The sequence below is a fragment of the Leucoraja erinacea genome, chromosome 4, assembly GCF_028641065.1.
Source record: "Leucoraja erinacea ecotype New England chromosome 4, Leri_hhj_1, whole genome shotgun sequence".
Taxonomy (NCBI): Eukaryota; Metazoa; Chordata; class Chondrichthyes; order Rajiformes; family Rajidae; genus Leucoraja; species Leucoraja erinaceus.
Window position 1 is genome coordinate 14,416,067 of NC_073380.1, and position 15,201 is coordinate 14,431,267.

The 15,201-nt window shown below is 41.8% G+C and overlaps 1 protein-coding gene across 1 annotated transcript in view; it reads right to left on the reverse strand.

Annotated features, from left to right (window-relative positions):
- The window catches only part of LOC129696173 (lethal(3)malignant brain tumor-like protein 4), a 281,807-nt gene that overhangs the window by 21,045 nt on the left and 245,561 nt on the right, over positions 1–15,201 (reverse strand). The window contains exon 22 of the mRNA XM_055633744.1: positions 827–996. Within this exon, the coding sequence (XP_055489719.1) occupies positions 827–996 (170 nt within the window). The remainder of the gene's footprint in view (positions 1–826; positions 997–15,201) is intronic.

Below are 15,201 nucleotides of genomic sequence, written 5' to 3' on the forward strand. Positions count from 1 at the left end.
TGGAGACTTTAGGGCCTGTCCCACTTGGCGATTTTTTCGGCGATTGTCAGCATCATTGACTGACGTATCAGGTCACCGAAAAAGTCGTGGCGTGATACGGCGGGACGACGTATTGACGCACGGTGCCTCCTCAAGTGGCGCAACATTTTTTTTGTCGCCGCTGGATTTTGGAATGTTCAAAATCTTTCGCCGATATGATACGTCAGTCAATGACACTGGCAGTCGCCGAAAAAAGCGCAAAGTGCAACAGGCCCTTAAATCCTAGCTTGGTGACAGTGGTTCAAAAATTAACTTGGCTATCCATTCCAGTTTTTGCTCATCTGTAACTAATTCAGTTAATTTGAACTTGTTCTTTGTTGAAATCTGATAATACAGGATTAACACAGATACATCTCAACAAGAGATGATTATCAAGAGTCCAGGCCAGGACCAGGGCCTGAATTCCAGGAATGATGTATTGCAAGCAGTAAAGATCACATTAATGATCAGGGAAGTTCAGTCAGACATTTTGCATATTTGGCCTTGAGAGCACCCTAGATGTGACCTCTGTCCTACACAGACCATCTGTAAATTCATGTACGGACTACTGGCAACCAAAATCTTGTGTTAATATATGTATTTTCATTGACTTTTGAAGCTTGTACCACTGAATAAAGTACATTATTCATGGTAGATGGAATTTTTTTTTCTGGTTTGAAAAGCATATTGTTTTGAAATGGTAGTGCTGGTGATAATTCATACATGCCAGCAACTTATGTTTATGCAAATTGTACATAATTTTGCCTCATCATCTTTTTAGACACCAAACCATACCAACATTTTGTACCTCATTAATACTCCACTTGGACACCTTGCTAGCTTGAAAGTTCACCACACTGGGCAGCAGTTTGCAATGCTGCTCCCAGCAAAGTGGGAGATCACGAATTGGATGAGCAGACATGGTTGACATGAAAACAGATTGGTGGAGAGCTTGCTGCATACTGTCAAAGGAAAGATCTGGAAAAGAAAGGCAAGAAGAAATTACTAAATTTTATAAATATTGTTTGATATTCATTTTTTCAGAGGCATTAGCAATAAGGAAAATGTAGTTGCAGAATGCTCATTTATGTTTATTGGTAGGATGCAGGCTGCATAATTGTTGAGAATTAATGTCAAAGATTCAGCCAATTGCTATTTAAAATCAAGTAATTTTACGAATGGCTCATTTAATGTGATAAAATCTAACTGCATTTGATGATTGATTGCCTGGAAGGAAAGATAACTCATTAATTTTTTAATGACTGGACAAACCCAGGCAAGTCATGCTGTTTGCAAGTTCTGACCTCCTATCTATGACAGTTTTATTACTACCAAGTTTATTATTATTATTATTATGGGAATTCAAAGGTTTTGTAATATTAACAGAATCATGATAAAGAATGAACAGTAACAATTTATTAGGTAAATGCCACAAGAACTGATATTGCCAAATTCAATAAAGCTTATTTATTTAGCAATTTGACAGTATAAAAAACGTTGTCAGGTATGCATCATTTATCCAGTCCTGAATTTAGACAAAACCCTTGAAGCAGACCCTTTTCTCCCACTATTTACAGAATCAAATGTGTGATGCACACAGTTTATGATTTGAAAAGATTTTTGAACCATTGAGATCAGAGGATATGGGAAGTGAATGGAAATACAATGCTGGGGCACAAAACCAATTGTGATCTTATTGAATGGCTCAAAGGATCAAATTAACATCTGCTGCTATTTCGCATGCGAGTGAAAGAATAACACGTTGGTTTAATCTTCCATTTTATTCCTTACAAACTGAATGAATTGTTCTCATTTTGTCAGTGTAGGAAATAGTTTTTTCCAAAAATAATTAGATTTTATATTTTTATTCAAAACATGTATTTGAAAATAATTCTAAAATATAATGTTCAAAGATGTACACAGGAACACTGTTGATTAATGAAAATACATATTCTAGATAGATATGTACTTTAAAGTATGCAATTATGGAAACATCAATCTCAACACATGGGCAATGAAATACAGCCAGCATTTAATGTGTATGCTAGTTTGATGGATAAGTGAATTTAGCTAGGAAAATTAAATAGATATTATTACACAGAAACTGCAACTTCACAAAAAATATTAACATAAAATAAACGATAATATTTAGGAAGATATTAGATATTTAAAATCTCTCCCAATTCACATTTTACTTTGCTTACATTTAGTAAATACAATTTTTGACACCCCAAGGTGACGATGCATCTTACAGTCAATGTGATGAATATGTTCTATCAATAATGTTATGGAGGGAATTGAAGGTAATATGGAGATGATGGTGTTCCTATGCAGGTGCAGCTCTTGTACTTCAAAACTATAGAAATATTATATATCTTTAATATATCCACGAGAATATAAGCCAAGTCTGTTTAACATCAGTTAACTTAGAGAAGGGAAATAATTTTTACTGAAGAAGAAAATATTTAAAACAACGAAAAAATAATAATCACTAGTCAAAACTAATTTTAAAAGATCACATCCAGATCAAATTATCTACTTAATTCTTTGATAGGAAAGAGAGGGTAAGTAGATAGATATAATAAATGTAACATACATTTAAAAAAAAGAGTGTAACCAAGAAGAATCGCTCAAGGATAAAAGTCGGGATTTAGAGGATGGAATCAGAGGCTGTAAGCAAGGAACAAAGCAAGTAGGTTCCGTTTATATTCACCAAGAAGGAGGACATGGGGGACAGTGAGACCAGTGTGGGGAATACCACCATGCTACAGCAGATTGAGATCAAGAAGGTGTTGTTGGGGCTCTTAATAAGCATTAAGGTGGATAAATCTCTACGGCTTTATGTGATCTATCCCAGTTCATTGAGTGAAGCAGGAGAGGAGATTGCAAGGTCCATGACAAAGATCTCAGTATCTTCTCCAGCCACAGGTAAGGTCCTGGAGGACTAGAGTAATCAATGTTGTACCTTGATTTAAGAAGGGAAATAGAGATAATCCTTATTGTCCCTATTCCCTAATGTACTAAATATGAGACAAGTTATTCTCATATTGCAGTTGTTATGATGAAATCAAATTTATACTATCCAGTTAAAGGGTGTTTTTTGTGCTGTAATACTATAAATTTACTCAGAATCAATCTGCAATTATTTTTGTACAATTATTACGTCTAGCATCCAAGGTAAACAAGGTACATTTTACTTCGGAGTCACATGAGTGACTACGTGAACAACCCCGTTCAGCCGCACGTGCGTCATTTTATGTCAGAAGCATTGGTGCAGGCGGCCGGTTGGAGCAGCAGAGCTCCTCCAGCGGGTACGTTTAAAACTCAAGGTAAGTGGAAAAACTTATTCTTGAGGCCGCTTTCTGTGTTGTTGGTTGTGCTCCAGGAATGATGCAGAAAGCAAGCAAGGTAAAGGCGAGGCGACCCGTGGCAAAAAGTATGGAGGACCGGGAGAGTATGGTCAGTGGGTGCCCGCCTAGTTCACCGACTTGGTCGCAAGCAGGGGGGCTTGCGAGTGCAGACTCGCTGCCAGAGAGCAGCGTTGCCGCGCCGATAGGGCGCAAGGCCACATTTAAGTCTGCCAGGCCTATAGACCCATAGTCGGGCCAGGAGGTTTTACCTCCAGGAGAGACCGTTTGCTCACGGCTCTCCCTAATCAAGCACCTGCTGGAGAGGTTACTCGAGAAGGACGCACTCCGGGAGCAGGAGTGTAGCTCTCGCCAGGCTGTTGGAGAGCCTGTGCTAGCAGCGCCTGTAGTATGGCTGCAGAATCGCCCCCTTATTGGGGAGGAGGGTGTGCTGGGTCAGGAGTATGCTGATGCCGAGGTGATGGCTGTGGTGTATAGCCCTAAGGGTGAAAGACAAGAAGTCTTTGTGCCTAATCTGGCTGCTAAATTTGCAGTCCCCAAAGAAGCAGGGGAGCCATTGGGGGTAGAGCTGGCAACCACAATTAATTATATGCTCTCCCATCAGCTCGAGGAGCTAACTATGGATGATACTGCGAGAAGGTATGAAACCCCGGTCAACCGTGGGTTGTTAAAGGTGCCAGTGGTCAACCATGTGATATGAAGCCAAATGGGGGTTGCAGTGAGAACACAAGGATTGAAGCTCCAGAGGGTGCTCAAATTATTAGCAGCAGGTATCGCTGCGTTTGCCAGAACATTTGACGAGGGTCAAATGACTGAAGTGCACCAGGATGCTCTGGGGCTTTTGTGCAGTGCCCAGTTTGAAATGCACGGCCTCAGAAAGAGTGCCATACGTCCTGCCATACACCCGAAATTTGCAGCACTCTGCAAACCAAATAATGTCCAGTTGCCTAATCTATTGTTCGAGTCGCTCGCAAGGAACTGGACGAAGAGGCTAAAACTGTGGGCCTCATCAAAGTACCATCAAGTAGCCGAATGACGGGGTGCTCTCACAGGGACTGGTGAGGGAACGAGCCGTTCATTCTCCAACTCACGACCCTGGTATCCTGCCACAGGCACTAAATCTAAGATGAATTTCCCTACGAGGGGCCGGGGGCAACAAGCACAGCAGCAAATGTGCAGGGAAAAGACTTTGCTCCTCAAGTAAATAAGTTAAGTGGGGAAGATGTTCAAGTTGGGGCCAGGTTACACTTGTTTCTCAAAGAATGGCAAAAGATAACATCAGATTCATTTGTGCTAGGCAGTATAGAGGGGTTTCGGATTAAATTCTACCCTACTGTGTGTCCGCCCACTCAGCATGTCCCATGTCAGACACTCGTGTTTTCACACAAAGAGAATATACAGATACAGGCAGAGCTTGAGATAGTGAGCAAAAAAGGGGTTATTGAGAAATTGGGTCGTCAATCCCATCAGTTTGTGTCCAGTATCTTTCCTAGATCTAAAAAAGATGAGGGGTGTAGAATCATTCTGGACCTAACGAGCCTCAACCCTTTTGTGCAGTACAGACATTTCAAAATGGAAACTGTTTCTATTGCTGAACAGCTGGTTTCCAAAGGGTCTTATATGGCAAGCATAGATCTCAAGGATGCTTATTACTCAGTGTCTGTTCATTGTGATGATAAGAGATATTTGAAATTTAGCTGGATGGGTCAATTGTGGCAATTCAAAGCACTGCCTAATGGTTTAACTTCAGCTCCGTGATTGTTTACCAAATTGTTAAAACCAATTCTGGATTACTCCAAACTCAAGGTCATGTGGTAATGGCCTATTTGGATGATATTTTTATTGTAGGAAACACTCGGGAGGCAGCTGAATCATCTGTGTCAGCTGTTAAATTCACTTTGAGCAGTTGTGATTTATTGCCCACCCAGATAGGTCCAAATTAACACCAGTTAAAGTTATTGATTACTTGGGCTTCACCATTAACTCGGATCACATGTTAGTGACTGTGCCAAGTGAAAAAAGGCAGCAGTTAATTGAAGAGTGTGTCAAGGTTATTGAGGAACAACTACCCTCAATTAGACAAGTGGTCAAGTTGATTGGTAAGCTTGTGGCTGCTTTTCCAGCTGTGCAGTTTGGGCCTCTGCATTAGCAACAATTACAACAAGCAAAAGAACAAGCATTAAGAGCACATACAGGCCATTTTGATAGGCCTGTGAAGTTGATGCGTTCTCGCTGCATTGGGGTGGAATGTTTATATATGTATTTCCCCATTCTGCCTCGTCAGTCGATGCCTGCAAAAAATCATGCAGGACTCCGCTTCAGGAGTATTGGTGGTACCCGACTGGCCTACTCAGACATGGTATGCTCATGTTCTGGAGATGGCTACTGAGCCTCACATGATTGTTCCCAAACACAAAAATCTACTGGTGAATCCGGTAACTGGCGATCAGCATCCGTTACATGATCGTATTGATCTGTTGATTTGCAGATTCTAAGGAGACCATACCTGGGGAGAGGACTATCTGAGCGCACCGTGGATGTTATCACTGCGGCCTGGATGGATAGTACCCAAAAACAGTACATCTCTTCGATAAGAAAGTGGGAGGTGTTCTGTTTAAGGCAGAATATTTCATATCAAATTGCAGGCATCCCAGATGTGCTAGAGTTTTTGTCAACTCTCTATTTCGATCAAAAGTTAAGCTATAGTGCGATTAACACAGCCAGAAGTGCTCTGTCCTCATATTTACCCATGGTGTCAGAATTACATTCAGTGGGGACTCACCCATTAGTCTCTAGATTCATGAAAGGAGTGTTTAATTCCAATCCTCCCAAGCCCAGGTACTCGGTTATCTGGAATGTGAACAAAGTTCTAATGCTGCTTCGGCAGTGGGCTCCTGCCACAGTACTATCTCTAGCCAAACTCACCATGAAGGTGGTCATGTTTATGGCATTGGTTTCAGCCCAACGTGTGCAGACATTACAGATGCTGCGGCTAGACAGGATGGATGTATCAGCAGATGCCATCACTTTTTATGTTTATCATCTGCTCAAGCAGAGTAGACTTGGTGTGACAGGGTGTAAGATTGTCTTTTCGGCATACCCCAAGGATTCCAGCCTGTGTGTAATGTCATATTTGTCCCATTATATTGCGGCTACCAGAACCTTGAGGGGAACAGAGTCAGCATTGTTCATAAGCCACAAAAAAACGCACAGTAAGGTGTCGGTGCAAACTATCTCAAGGTGGCTAAAGCAGGTTCTGGTAAGCGCTGGGATTGGCACAGATAATTTTAAATCTCATTCCAGGGTGGCAGCAACTTCAGCGGCCAGGGCGATGGACGTTCCTATAGATCATATCCTCGCGGCCGCAGGATGGTCAAGTGAACTGATGTTCCAAAGGTTTTACCATAAGTCAATTACAAGGCTGGGGGTTTTTGCCGATTCTGTTTTAAGTTCAGTTGTATAGTTTCCCCCTGGAATAGACAGGTTACTATTGTTGTTTTGTTTAAATAAACCGTTTATTGGTTAAAGCAATGTTTTGGTTGATGCATTATTGATTATTTTAATTATGATTGAGTCAATCAATGCAGTGAGAGGCCGGGATTTGAATCTGCGGCATGAAATCACAAAGCTTTGAAATCTTCACATAGTCACTCACGTGACATCGAAGTAAAATAGTAAGATTAAACGAGAACTTACCAGTTTGAAGTTTGATCTTTATTTTATGAGGAGTTACGATGAGGGACTACGTGCCCTCTGCTCCAAACCTTCATGAATCTCATCTGGTAGTTCTAGTCTTCTCTCATCTTACTATTATACTTCAGTCACTATTATCTGTGATTTCACACCGCTGCTTTGAAGATTGACGCACGTGCGGCTGGACGGGGTTCTTCACGTAGTCCCTCATTGTAACTTCTCATAAAATAAAGATCAAACTTCAAACTGGTAAACTCTTGTTTAATCTTACTATTTTCCATTATTCATTATCTTTAATATTCTCAAAAGCCAATCACAATAAATAATAGACTTCATCAGACCATTGATTCCAGGAAGCTGATTATGAACAAACTCAGTTCCAAATCAAAACACCTGCCTAAGAAATAATACCTTCCAACTGACTGATTATTACAATCCATGTTCAGTTGGATACTTCCCCATGTTAATTATCCCATAAAAAATTCACAAAGGTTACTAATTATGTGGCCGTGAAACAGCAACACAATGTGCTAATTTTCAAAGCTTTCAAAATGCTCATTAATTTTTCTAAATATCGTAGAGTTCAATTATAGTAGACTGTTACATTTTTTGCACATAATTTCAGTTTTAAAATAGTTATGCAAAAGGTCAGAACGAGTACCAAAGTGTGACAAGGTAAATTTTGACGAATTAGACAGGAGCTTGAAAAGGTTGTGAGCAAAAGAATGTCTGGCAAATGGGAGGGAGAATTTACAAAAACAGAACATGACAGTTGAAGTTTCCATTAGAGTGAAAGGCAAGGCTGGCAAGAGGAGGGAACCCAGTGATAATAAGCGATATTGAGAGTCTGGTCAGAAACAAGGCTTGGGTCAGGTACAACTAATATCAAGAAGGAGATGGTATTGGGTTTCTTGAAAAGCATTATGGTTGATAAATCTCACGGGCCGGATGGGATCTATCCCAGGTTAATGGGAGAGACGAGAGAGGAGATTGCAGGGACAAAGATCATTGCCATTAAAGAGGTCCTGTTGTACCTGAGAGTAGACAAGCTTGTTCCTTTGCTAAGAAGGGAAGTAGCGAGAATCTGGGAAATTATAAGCCAGTGAGCCACACATTGGGAAGCTACTGGAGTGGATTCTTGGGGATAGGATTTACTCGCTTTTGGATGAAAATAAGATAGTTGTCCACTCTCTAATGGACCAATTTGGGATTATCGGCATGTACTTGACTGCAACGGGTCAAATCTTACTCATTTGATTGAGTTTTTTGAGGAGGTTATAAAGGTGATGATGAAGGTGGTGACAAAGGGACAGTGGATGTTTTCTATATGAATTTTATTAAGGCATTTGACAATGTTCCTCATAGTAGGCTGATCCAGAAGATTAAGATGCATGGGGTCCAGTGATTTGGTAGTTTGAATTCATAACTGCCTTATGCACAGAAGACATACAGTGGTGGCAAAATGTTATGACCAAAGGTGTTCCGCAAGGGTCAGAGATGGGACATCTGTTGTTATGTATATATCTGCATACTTAAAAGTCTGATCTTGGATGTGTATGTTTGTGTGTGTTTCTTTGTGTATAATCACATCTTCTCGAAAAAACGACGCGCTAACGGTAAAACGTTTACACAGAGAGATCTACAATAATTATAGGCAGCATGGAGTAACAGAGGTGCTTGAGGAGTATAAAGAATGTAAAAAGAATCTTAAGAAAGAAATTAGAAAAGCTAAAAGAAGATACGAGGTTGCTTTGGCAAGTAAGGTGAAAGTAAATCCAAAGGGTTTCTACAGCTATAGTAATAGCAAAAGGATACCGAGGGATAAAATTGGTCCATTAGAGAGTCAGAGTGGACAACTATCTGCAGAGCCAAAAGATATGGGGGAGATATTGAACAATTTATTTTCTTCGGTATTGATTTATGTGAGGTAAAGAAAACAAGTAGAGTAGCTATGGAAACTATGAGATTCAAAGAAGAGGAAGTACTGACACTTTTGAAAAATATAAAAGTGGATAAGTCTCTAGGTCCGGACAGGATATTCCCTAGGACATTGAGGGAAGTTAGTGTAGAAATATCAGGGGCTATGACAGAAATATTTCAAATGTCATTCGAAACGGGAATAGTGCCGGAGGATTGGCGTACTGCGCATGTTGTTCCATTGTTTAAAAAGGGTTCCAAGAGTAAACCTAGCAATTATAGACCTGTTAGTTTGACGTCAGTGGTGGGGAAATTAATGGAAAGGATACTTAGAGATAATATATATATAAGCATCTGGATAAACAGGGTCTGATTAGGAACAGTCAACATGGATTTGTGCCTGGAAGGTCATATTTGACTAATCTTCTTGAATTTTTTGAAGAGGTTACTTGGGAAATTGATGAGGGTAAAGCAGTGGATGTTGTATATATGGACTTCAGTAAGGCCTTTGACAAGGTTCCTCATGGAAGGTTGGTTAAGAAGGTTCAATTGTTGGGTATTAATGGTGGAGTAGCAAGATGGATTCAACAGTGGCTGAATGGGAGATGCCAGAGAGTAATGGTGGATGGCTGTTTGTCAGGTTGGAGGCTAGTGACTAGTGGGGTGCCACAGGGATCTGTGTTGGCTCCACTGTTGTTTGTCATGTACATCAATGATCTGGATGATGGTGTGGTAAATTGGATTAGTAAGTATGCAGATGATACTAAGATAGGTGGTGTTGTGGATTATGAAATAGATTTTCAAAGTCTACAGATAGATTTAGGCCATTTGGAAGAGTGGGCTGAAAGATGGCAGATGGAGTAAGTATGCAGATGATACTAAGATAGGTGGTGTTGTGGATTATGAAATAGATTTTCAAAGTCTACAGATAGATTTATGCCAGTTGGAAGAGTGGGCTGAAAGATGGCAGATGGAGTTTAATGTTGATTAGTGTGAGGTGCTACATCTTGGCAGGACAAATCAAAATAGGGCGTACATGGTAAATGGTAGTGAATTGAGGAATGCAGTTGAACAGAGGGATCTAGGAATAACTGTGCACAGTTCCCTGAAGGTGGAATCTCATGTAGACAGGGTGGTAAAGAAAGCTTTTGGTGTGCTGGCCTTTATAAATCAGAGCATTGAGTATAGAAGTTGGGATGTAATGTTAAAATTGTACAAGGCATTGGTGAGGCCAATTCTGGAGTATGGTGTACAATTTTGGTCGCCTAATTATAGGAAGGATGTCAACAAAATAGAGAGAGTACAGAGGAGATTTACTAGAATGTTGCCTGGGTTTCAGCAACTAAGTTACAGAGAAAGGTTATACAAGTTAGGTCTTTATTCCTTGGAGCGCAGAAGGTTAAGGGGAGATTTGATAGAGGTCTTTAAAATAATTAGAGGGATAGACAGTTGACGTGGATAAGCTTTTCCCACTGAGAGTAGGGAAGATTCAAACAAGAGGACATGGCTTGAGAATTAAGGGACAGAAGTTTAGGGGTAACATGAGGGGGAACGTCTTTACTCAGAGAGTGGTAGCTGTGTGGAATGAGCTTCCAGTGGAGGTGGTGGAGGCAGGTTCGATTTTATCATTTAAAAATAAATTGGATAGTTATATGGACGGGAAAGGAATGGAGGGTTATGGTCTGAGCGCAGGTAGATGGGACAGAATCAGAATCAGAATGCTTTATTATCATTCCATGTGTCACATACAACGAGATTACTGTGTCTCTCCATTTAAAAGAACTTCAAACATTCACATACTCATACTCATCCCTCCCTCCCCAAACCCACCCATGGATTCACATTTACATAAATTAACATTGTCTCCCACCCCCCCTCCTTCCCCATAACCCGGTCCCGAGACAGAGTTCAGTTCCAAGATTGCTGATGGGTAAAAGCTGTTCTTGAGTCTGGCAGTGCGTGACTTTAGCGACCTGTACCTTTTTCCTGAGGGCAGCAGTGTGAAAAGGTGGTGACAAGGATGTGTAATGTCTTTCACGATATTACAGGTCCTGCTGCGGCATCTGGAGTGGTAAACGTCCTCCAGAGGGGGCAGGGGGAGTCCAATGATACCCTGGGCAGTTTTTATCACCCTCTGGAGAGCTGCTCTGTCAGCTGCTGAACAGTTCCCAAACCAGGCAGTTATGCAGTAAGTCAGTATGCTTTCTACCGAACAGCGGTAGAACGATTCCAGCAGTTTAGCAGACAGATGGGCCTTCCTCAGTGTTCTAAAGAAGTAAAGTCTCTGTTGCGCCTTTTTTTTACAACTACAGCAGAGTTCACAGACCATTTAAGATCCTCACTGATGTTGATCCCCAGAAATTTAAAACTAGGCACCCTCTCCACCTCCTCGCCCCTATCTCCAGTGGCCTGAGCTCCGCTCTATGTCGCCTGAAATCAGTGATGATCTCCTTTGCCTTTTTAGTGTTCAGAGAGAGATTGTTGTGAGCACACCACTCAGAAAGTCTGTGCACCTCCTCTCTATAGGCGACCTCGTTTCCATTTGAGATGAGCCCCACCACGGTTGTATCGTCCGCAAATTTTATGATCCTAGGGACAGAAGTTTAGGGGTAATATGAGGGGGAACTTCTTTACGCAGAGAGTGGTGGCGGTGTGGAATGAGCTCCCAGTGGAAGTGGTGGAGGCAGGTTCATTGGTATCATTTAAAAATAAATTGGATAGGCATATGGATGAGAAGGGAATGGAGGGTTATGGTACGAGTGCAGGCAGGTGGGACTAAGGGGAAAAAAATTTGTTCGGCATGGACTTGTAGGGCCGAGATGGCCTGTTTCCGTGCTGTAATTGTTATATGGTTATATGGTTATTTGCGGGGTGATGGGGCAAGCAGTCATGTGTGTATAGGGCGTAGAGGAGTGGACTGAGCACACAGCCCTGCGGTGCTCTTGTGCTGAGGGTCAGGGATGTCGAGGTGTAGGGTCCAAGTCTCACCGTCTGTGGGCGTTCACTGATAAAGTCCAATATCCACCGACACAATTGACTGCTGAGGACAAGGTCTAGCATTTTTGTGATCAGCTTGCTGGGTATGATAAGTGACTAGGGGAGAATAAGTGTTCGGCACAGACTAGAAGGGCCGAGATGGCCTATTTCCGTGCTGTAATTGTTATATGGTTATATTCCGGAAGAGATTTTTCCCGTGGAGTCCGAAATCGCCTTATAAGAAAATTTAATGCATTGAGTTATTAATGAAAATGTTCAAAAATCAGACAAAACTGAAATAAAAACGACTATCTTTCGCTGATGACGTTACAATGGGTCTGGGTGCCTGTCCTCTTCCACGCGCTGCGAGTGATGTCACCCCTCCCCATCAACCGCCGAACTCACAGTCCTTTGATTGGCGCCTGCTCCCCCCTCCTCCTCCTCTCCCCCCTCTCTCCACCCTATGTCCCCCCCTCTCTCTCTCTCCCTCTCTCTCTCCCCCCTCTCTCTCTCTGCCCCTCTCTGTCTCTGCCCCTCTCTATCTCTGCCCCTCTCTCCCCTCTCTCTCTGCCCCTCTCTCTGTGTCTCTGCCCCCTCTCTTTGTGCCCTCTCTCTCTACCCCCACCCTCCCTCTCTAGACGTGCCTGCGAGTTGGGGGCTATGCGTGAGTGGATAGGGCAGCGATTGGGTAAAAGGAGCAAATGAATAATATTCATATAATATCAAGGGGATGGTTAGTGTGTGTGTATGGGGGGTGGTTAGTGTGCGTGTGTGGGTGGAGTGGTTAGTGTGTGTGTGTGTGACTTTGCAGGCTGCCCCCCCCCCCCCCCCCCCTGCAACTTGGACTATAAATGTAGATGTGTTTTTTGACAAGTCGAATGTATGGGGGAAAGTAAACAGCATTGATGTACAGCAGGGTCGTAGGGTCCATGTAAATAGCTCTCTGAAAGTTACATCAGCAGTAGATATTGTGAAAAGGAAGGTGTATGGTATGCTTGTCTTCATCTATTGACGCATTGAGAATACAAGACAGCATGGCTTTGTCCACGGCAGTTCAGGTCTTACAGATTTGATTGAGTTTTTTGGAAGTCAGGTTGCAGCTTTATAAAATGTTGGTTAGGCCAGATTTGGAGTATAATGTGCAGTTCTGGTCATCCCACTACAGAAAGGATGTGGAGACTTTGGATAGTGTGCAGAAGAGGTTTACCGGAATGCTGCCTGGATTAGAGAGTATTAAGGAGAGGTTGGACAAACTTGGATTATTTTCTCTGGAGTGCCAGAGGTTGTGGGGAGACCATGATTTAAAATTATGAGAAGCACAGATAAGGTAGATATTCAGAACCTTTCTCCCAGGGTGGAAATCTAATTGACAAGAAACTTTAGGTTCAGACAGGAAATATTTGAGGAAATGGGTGGGTAATGGAGTGCGATGAGTGCCTGGAACACACTGCCAAGGGTTGTGGTGGAAGCAGATATGATTGTGGTGTTTAAGAGGCTTTTAGATAGACACATGATATGCAAGGTGTAGAGATTATTTTAACGGCATCATATTTAGCACAGTCATTGTGGACCTTCGGACCTGTTTCATGTGCTGTACTGTTCTATGTTCCACCAACAGCTGGGAAGTGAATCCCTGGACATGAGGTGGTGCAGGAGTATACACATGAAGGAAAACAGGAGGCCAAAAAGAAGGCATGAAATAGATGGCAGAATAAATGACAAATAATCCAAAATGACTATATTAAGAAAAAAAGAGGTGAGAATAGGGCCCCTAACAAAAACACATTTATGTGTGGAGATGTAGGAGATGGGACTGGTCCTCAATGACTATTTCTTCTCTTCTTTGACCATGGAGAAAGACATGAAGACTTGGGATAGGTAACAAGGATGACTTGGGGATAGTTTGAATAATAGTAGAGGTGCTGCATGTATGAAGGCAGATAAATCTCCAGAACTTGATTAGGTATGTCCAGGAACACTGTGGGTATCTAGAGAAGAAATTGTGTGAGCCCCAACTGAGATATATACATTCAGTTCTCTGCATGGTAAATCATGTCTTCATGAATTTGATTGAGGTTTTTAAAGAAGGAACTAAGTAGATTGATGAGGGCAGGGCTGTAGACATAGTCTATATGGAATTCATAAAACCCTATGAGAATGTTTTGCATGGTAGGTTGGCCTAGAAGATTAGATTGCATGGGATCCAGGGCCAAGCTTGCTAATTGGATACATCATTGGCTTGATGTTAGGAAGCATAGAATGAAGGGAGATTTTCTTTTCGGACTGGAGGCCAATGGCTGGTGGTATGCACTAGGGCTCAGTGCTAGGCCTATTGCTGTTCATCATCTGTATCAACGAATAGGTTCCGAATATACCAAGCATTCTTAGTAAGTTTGCAGATTACACTAAACTAGATGATATCATAGAGAGTGAAGAAAGTTATCAGGAATTACACTGGGATCTTGTTCAGCTGGGTCAATGGTTCAGGGAATGGCAAATGGAGCTTAGTAAAGATAAGAGTGAAGTGTTACAGTTTGGGAAGTCAAACCAAGGTAGAAATTTCACAATGAATAATCCTGTGGAGTGTTGTAGAACACAGGGACCAATAAGTACATGTGCATAGTTCCCTGAAAGTGGCAGCAGTTAGACTGGTGATGAAGACTTTTGGCTCATTGGCCTTCATCAGTAAGGACATTGAGTACAGAAGTTGGGATGTTATATTGCAGTTGTACAATACATTGGTGAGATTGCACTTGGAGTATTGTGTAGTTTTGGTCACTCTGCCATAAGAAAGTGGTAATTAAGATGAATAGACTGCTAAAAATATATATGCGGATGTTGCCAAGCCTCAAGAGAGGTTGGGCATGTTGGGTCTTTATTCCTTGGCATGTAGGAGACTGATGGCGATCTTATAGAAGATGTAAACTCATGAGGGGCATAAAGAGGATGAATGCACTCAATCTTTTTCCCTAGAGTTGGCGAGCCAAGTACTAGAGAGGTTTAAGGTGAGAGGAAAGATTTAATACAAAACTACTGGGAAATGTTTTCACACTGAACGTGGTACCTATATGGAATGAGCTACCAAAGGAAGTTATTGTGGTCGGTACAATAACAATATTTAAAAGACATTTAGACAGTACATGGACATCACTGGAAAATGGGCTTAACTTAGACAGGCATCTTGGCCAGCATGGACAATTGTGTTGAAACAGGGAAAAGGGTTCAGTCA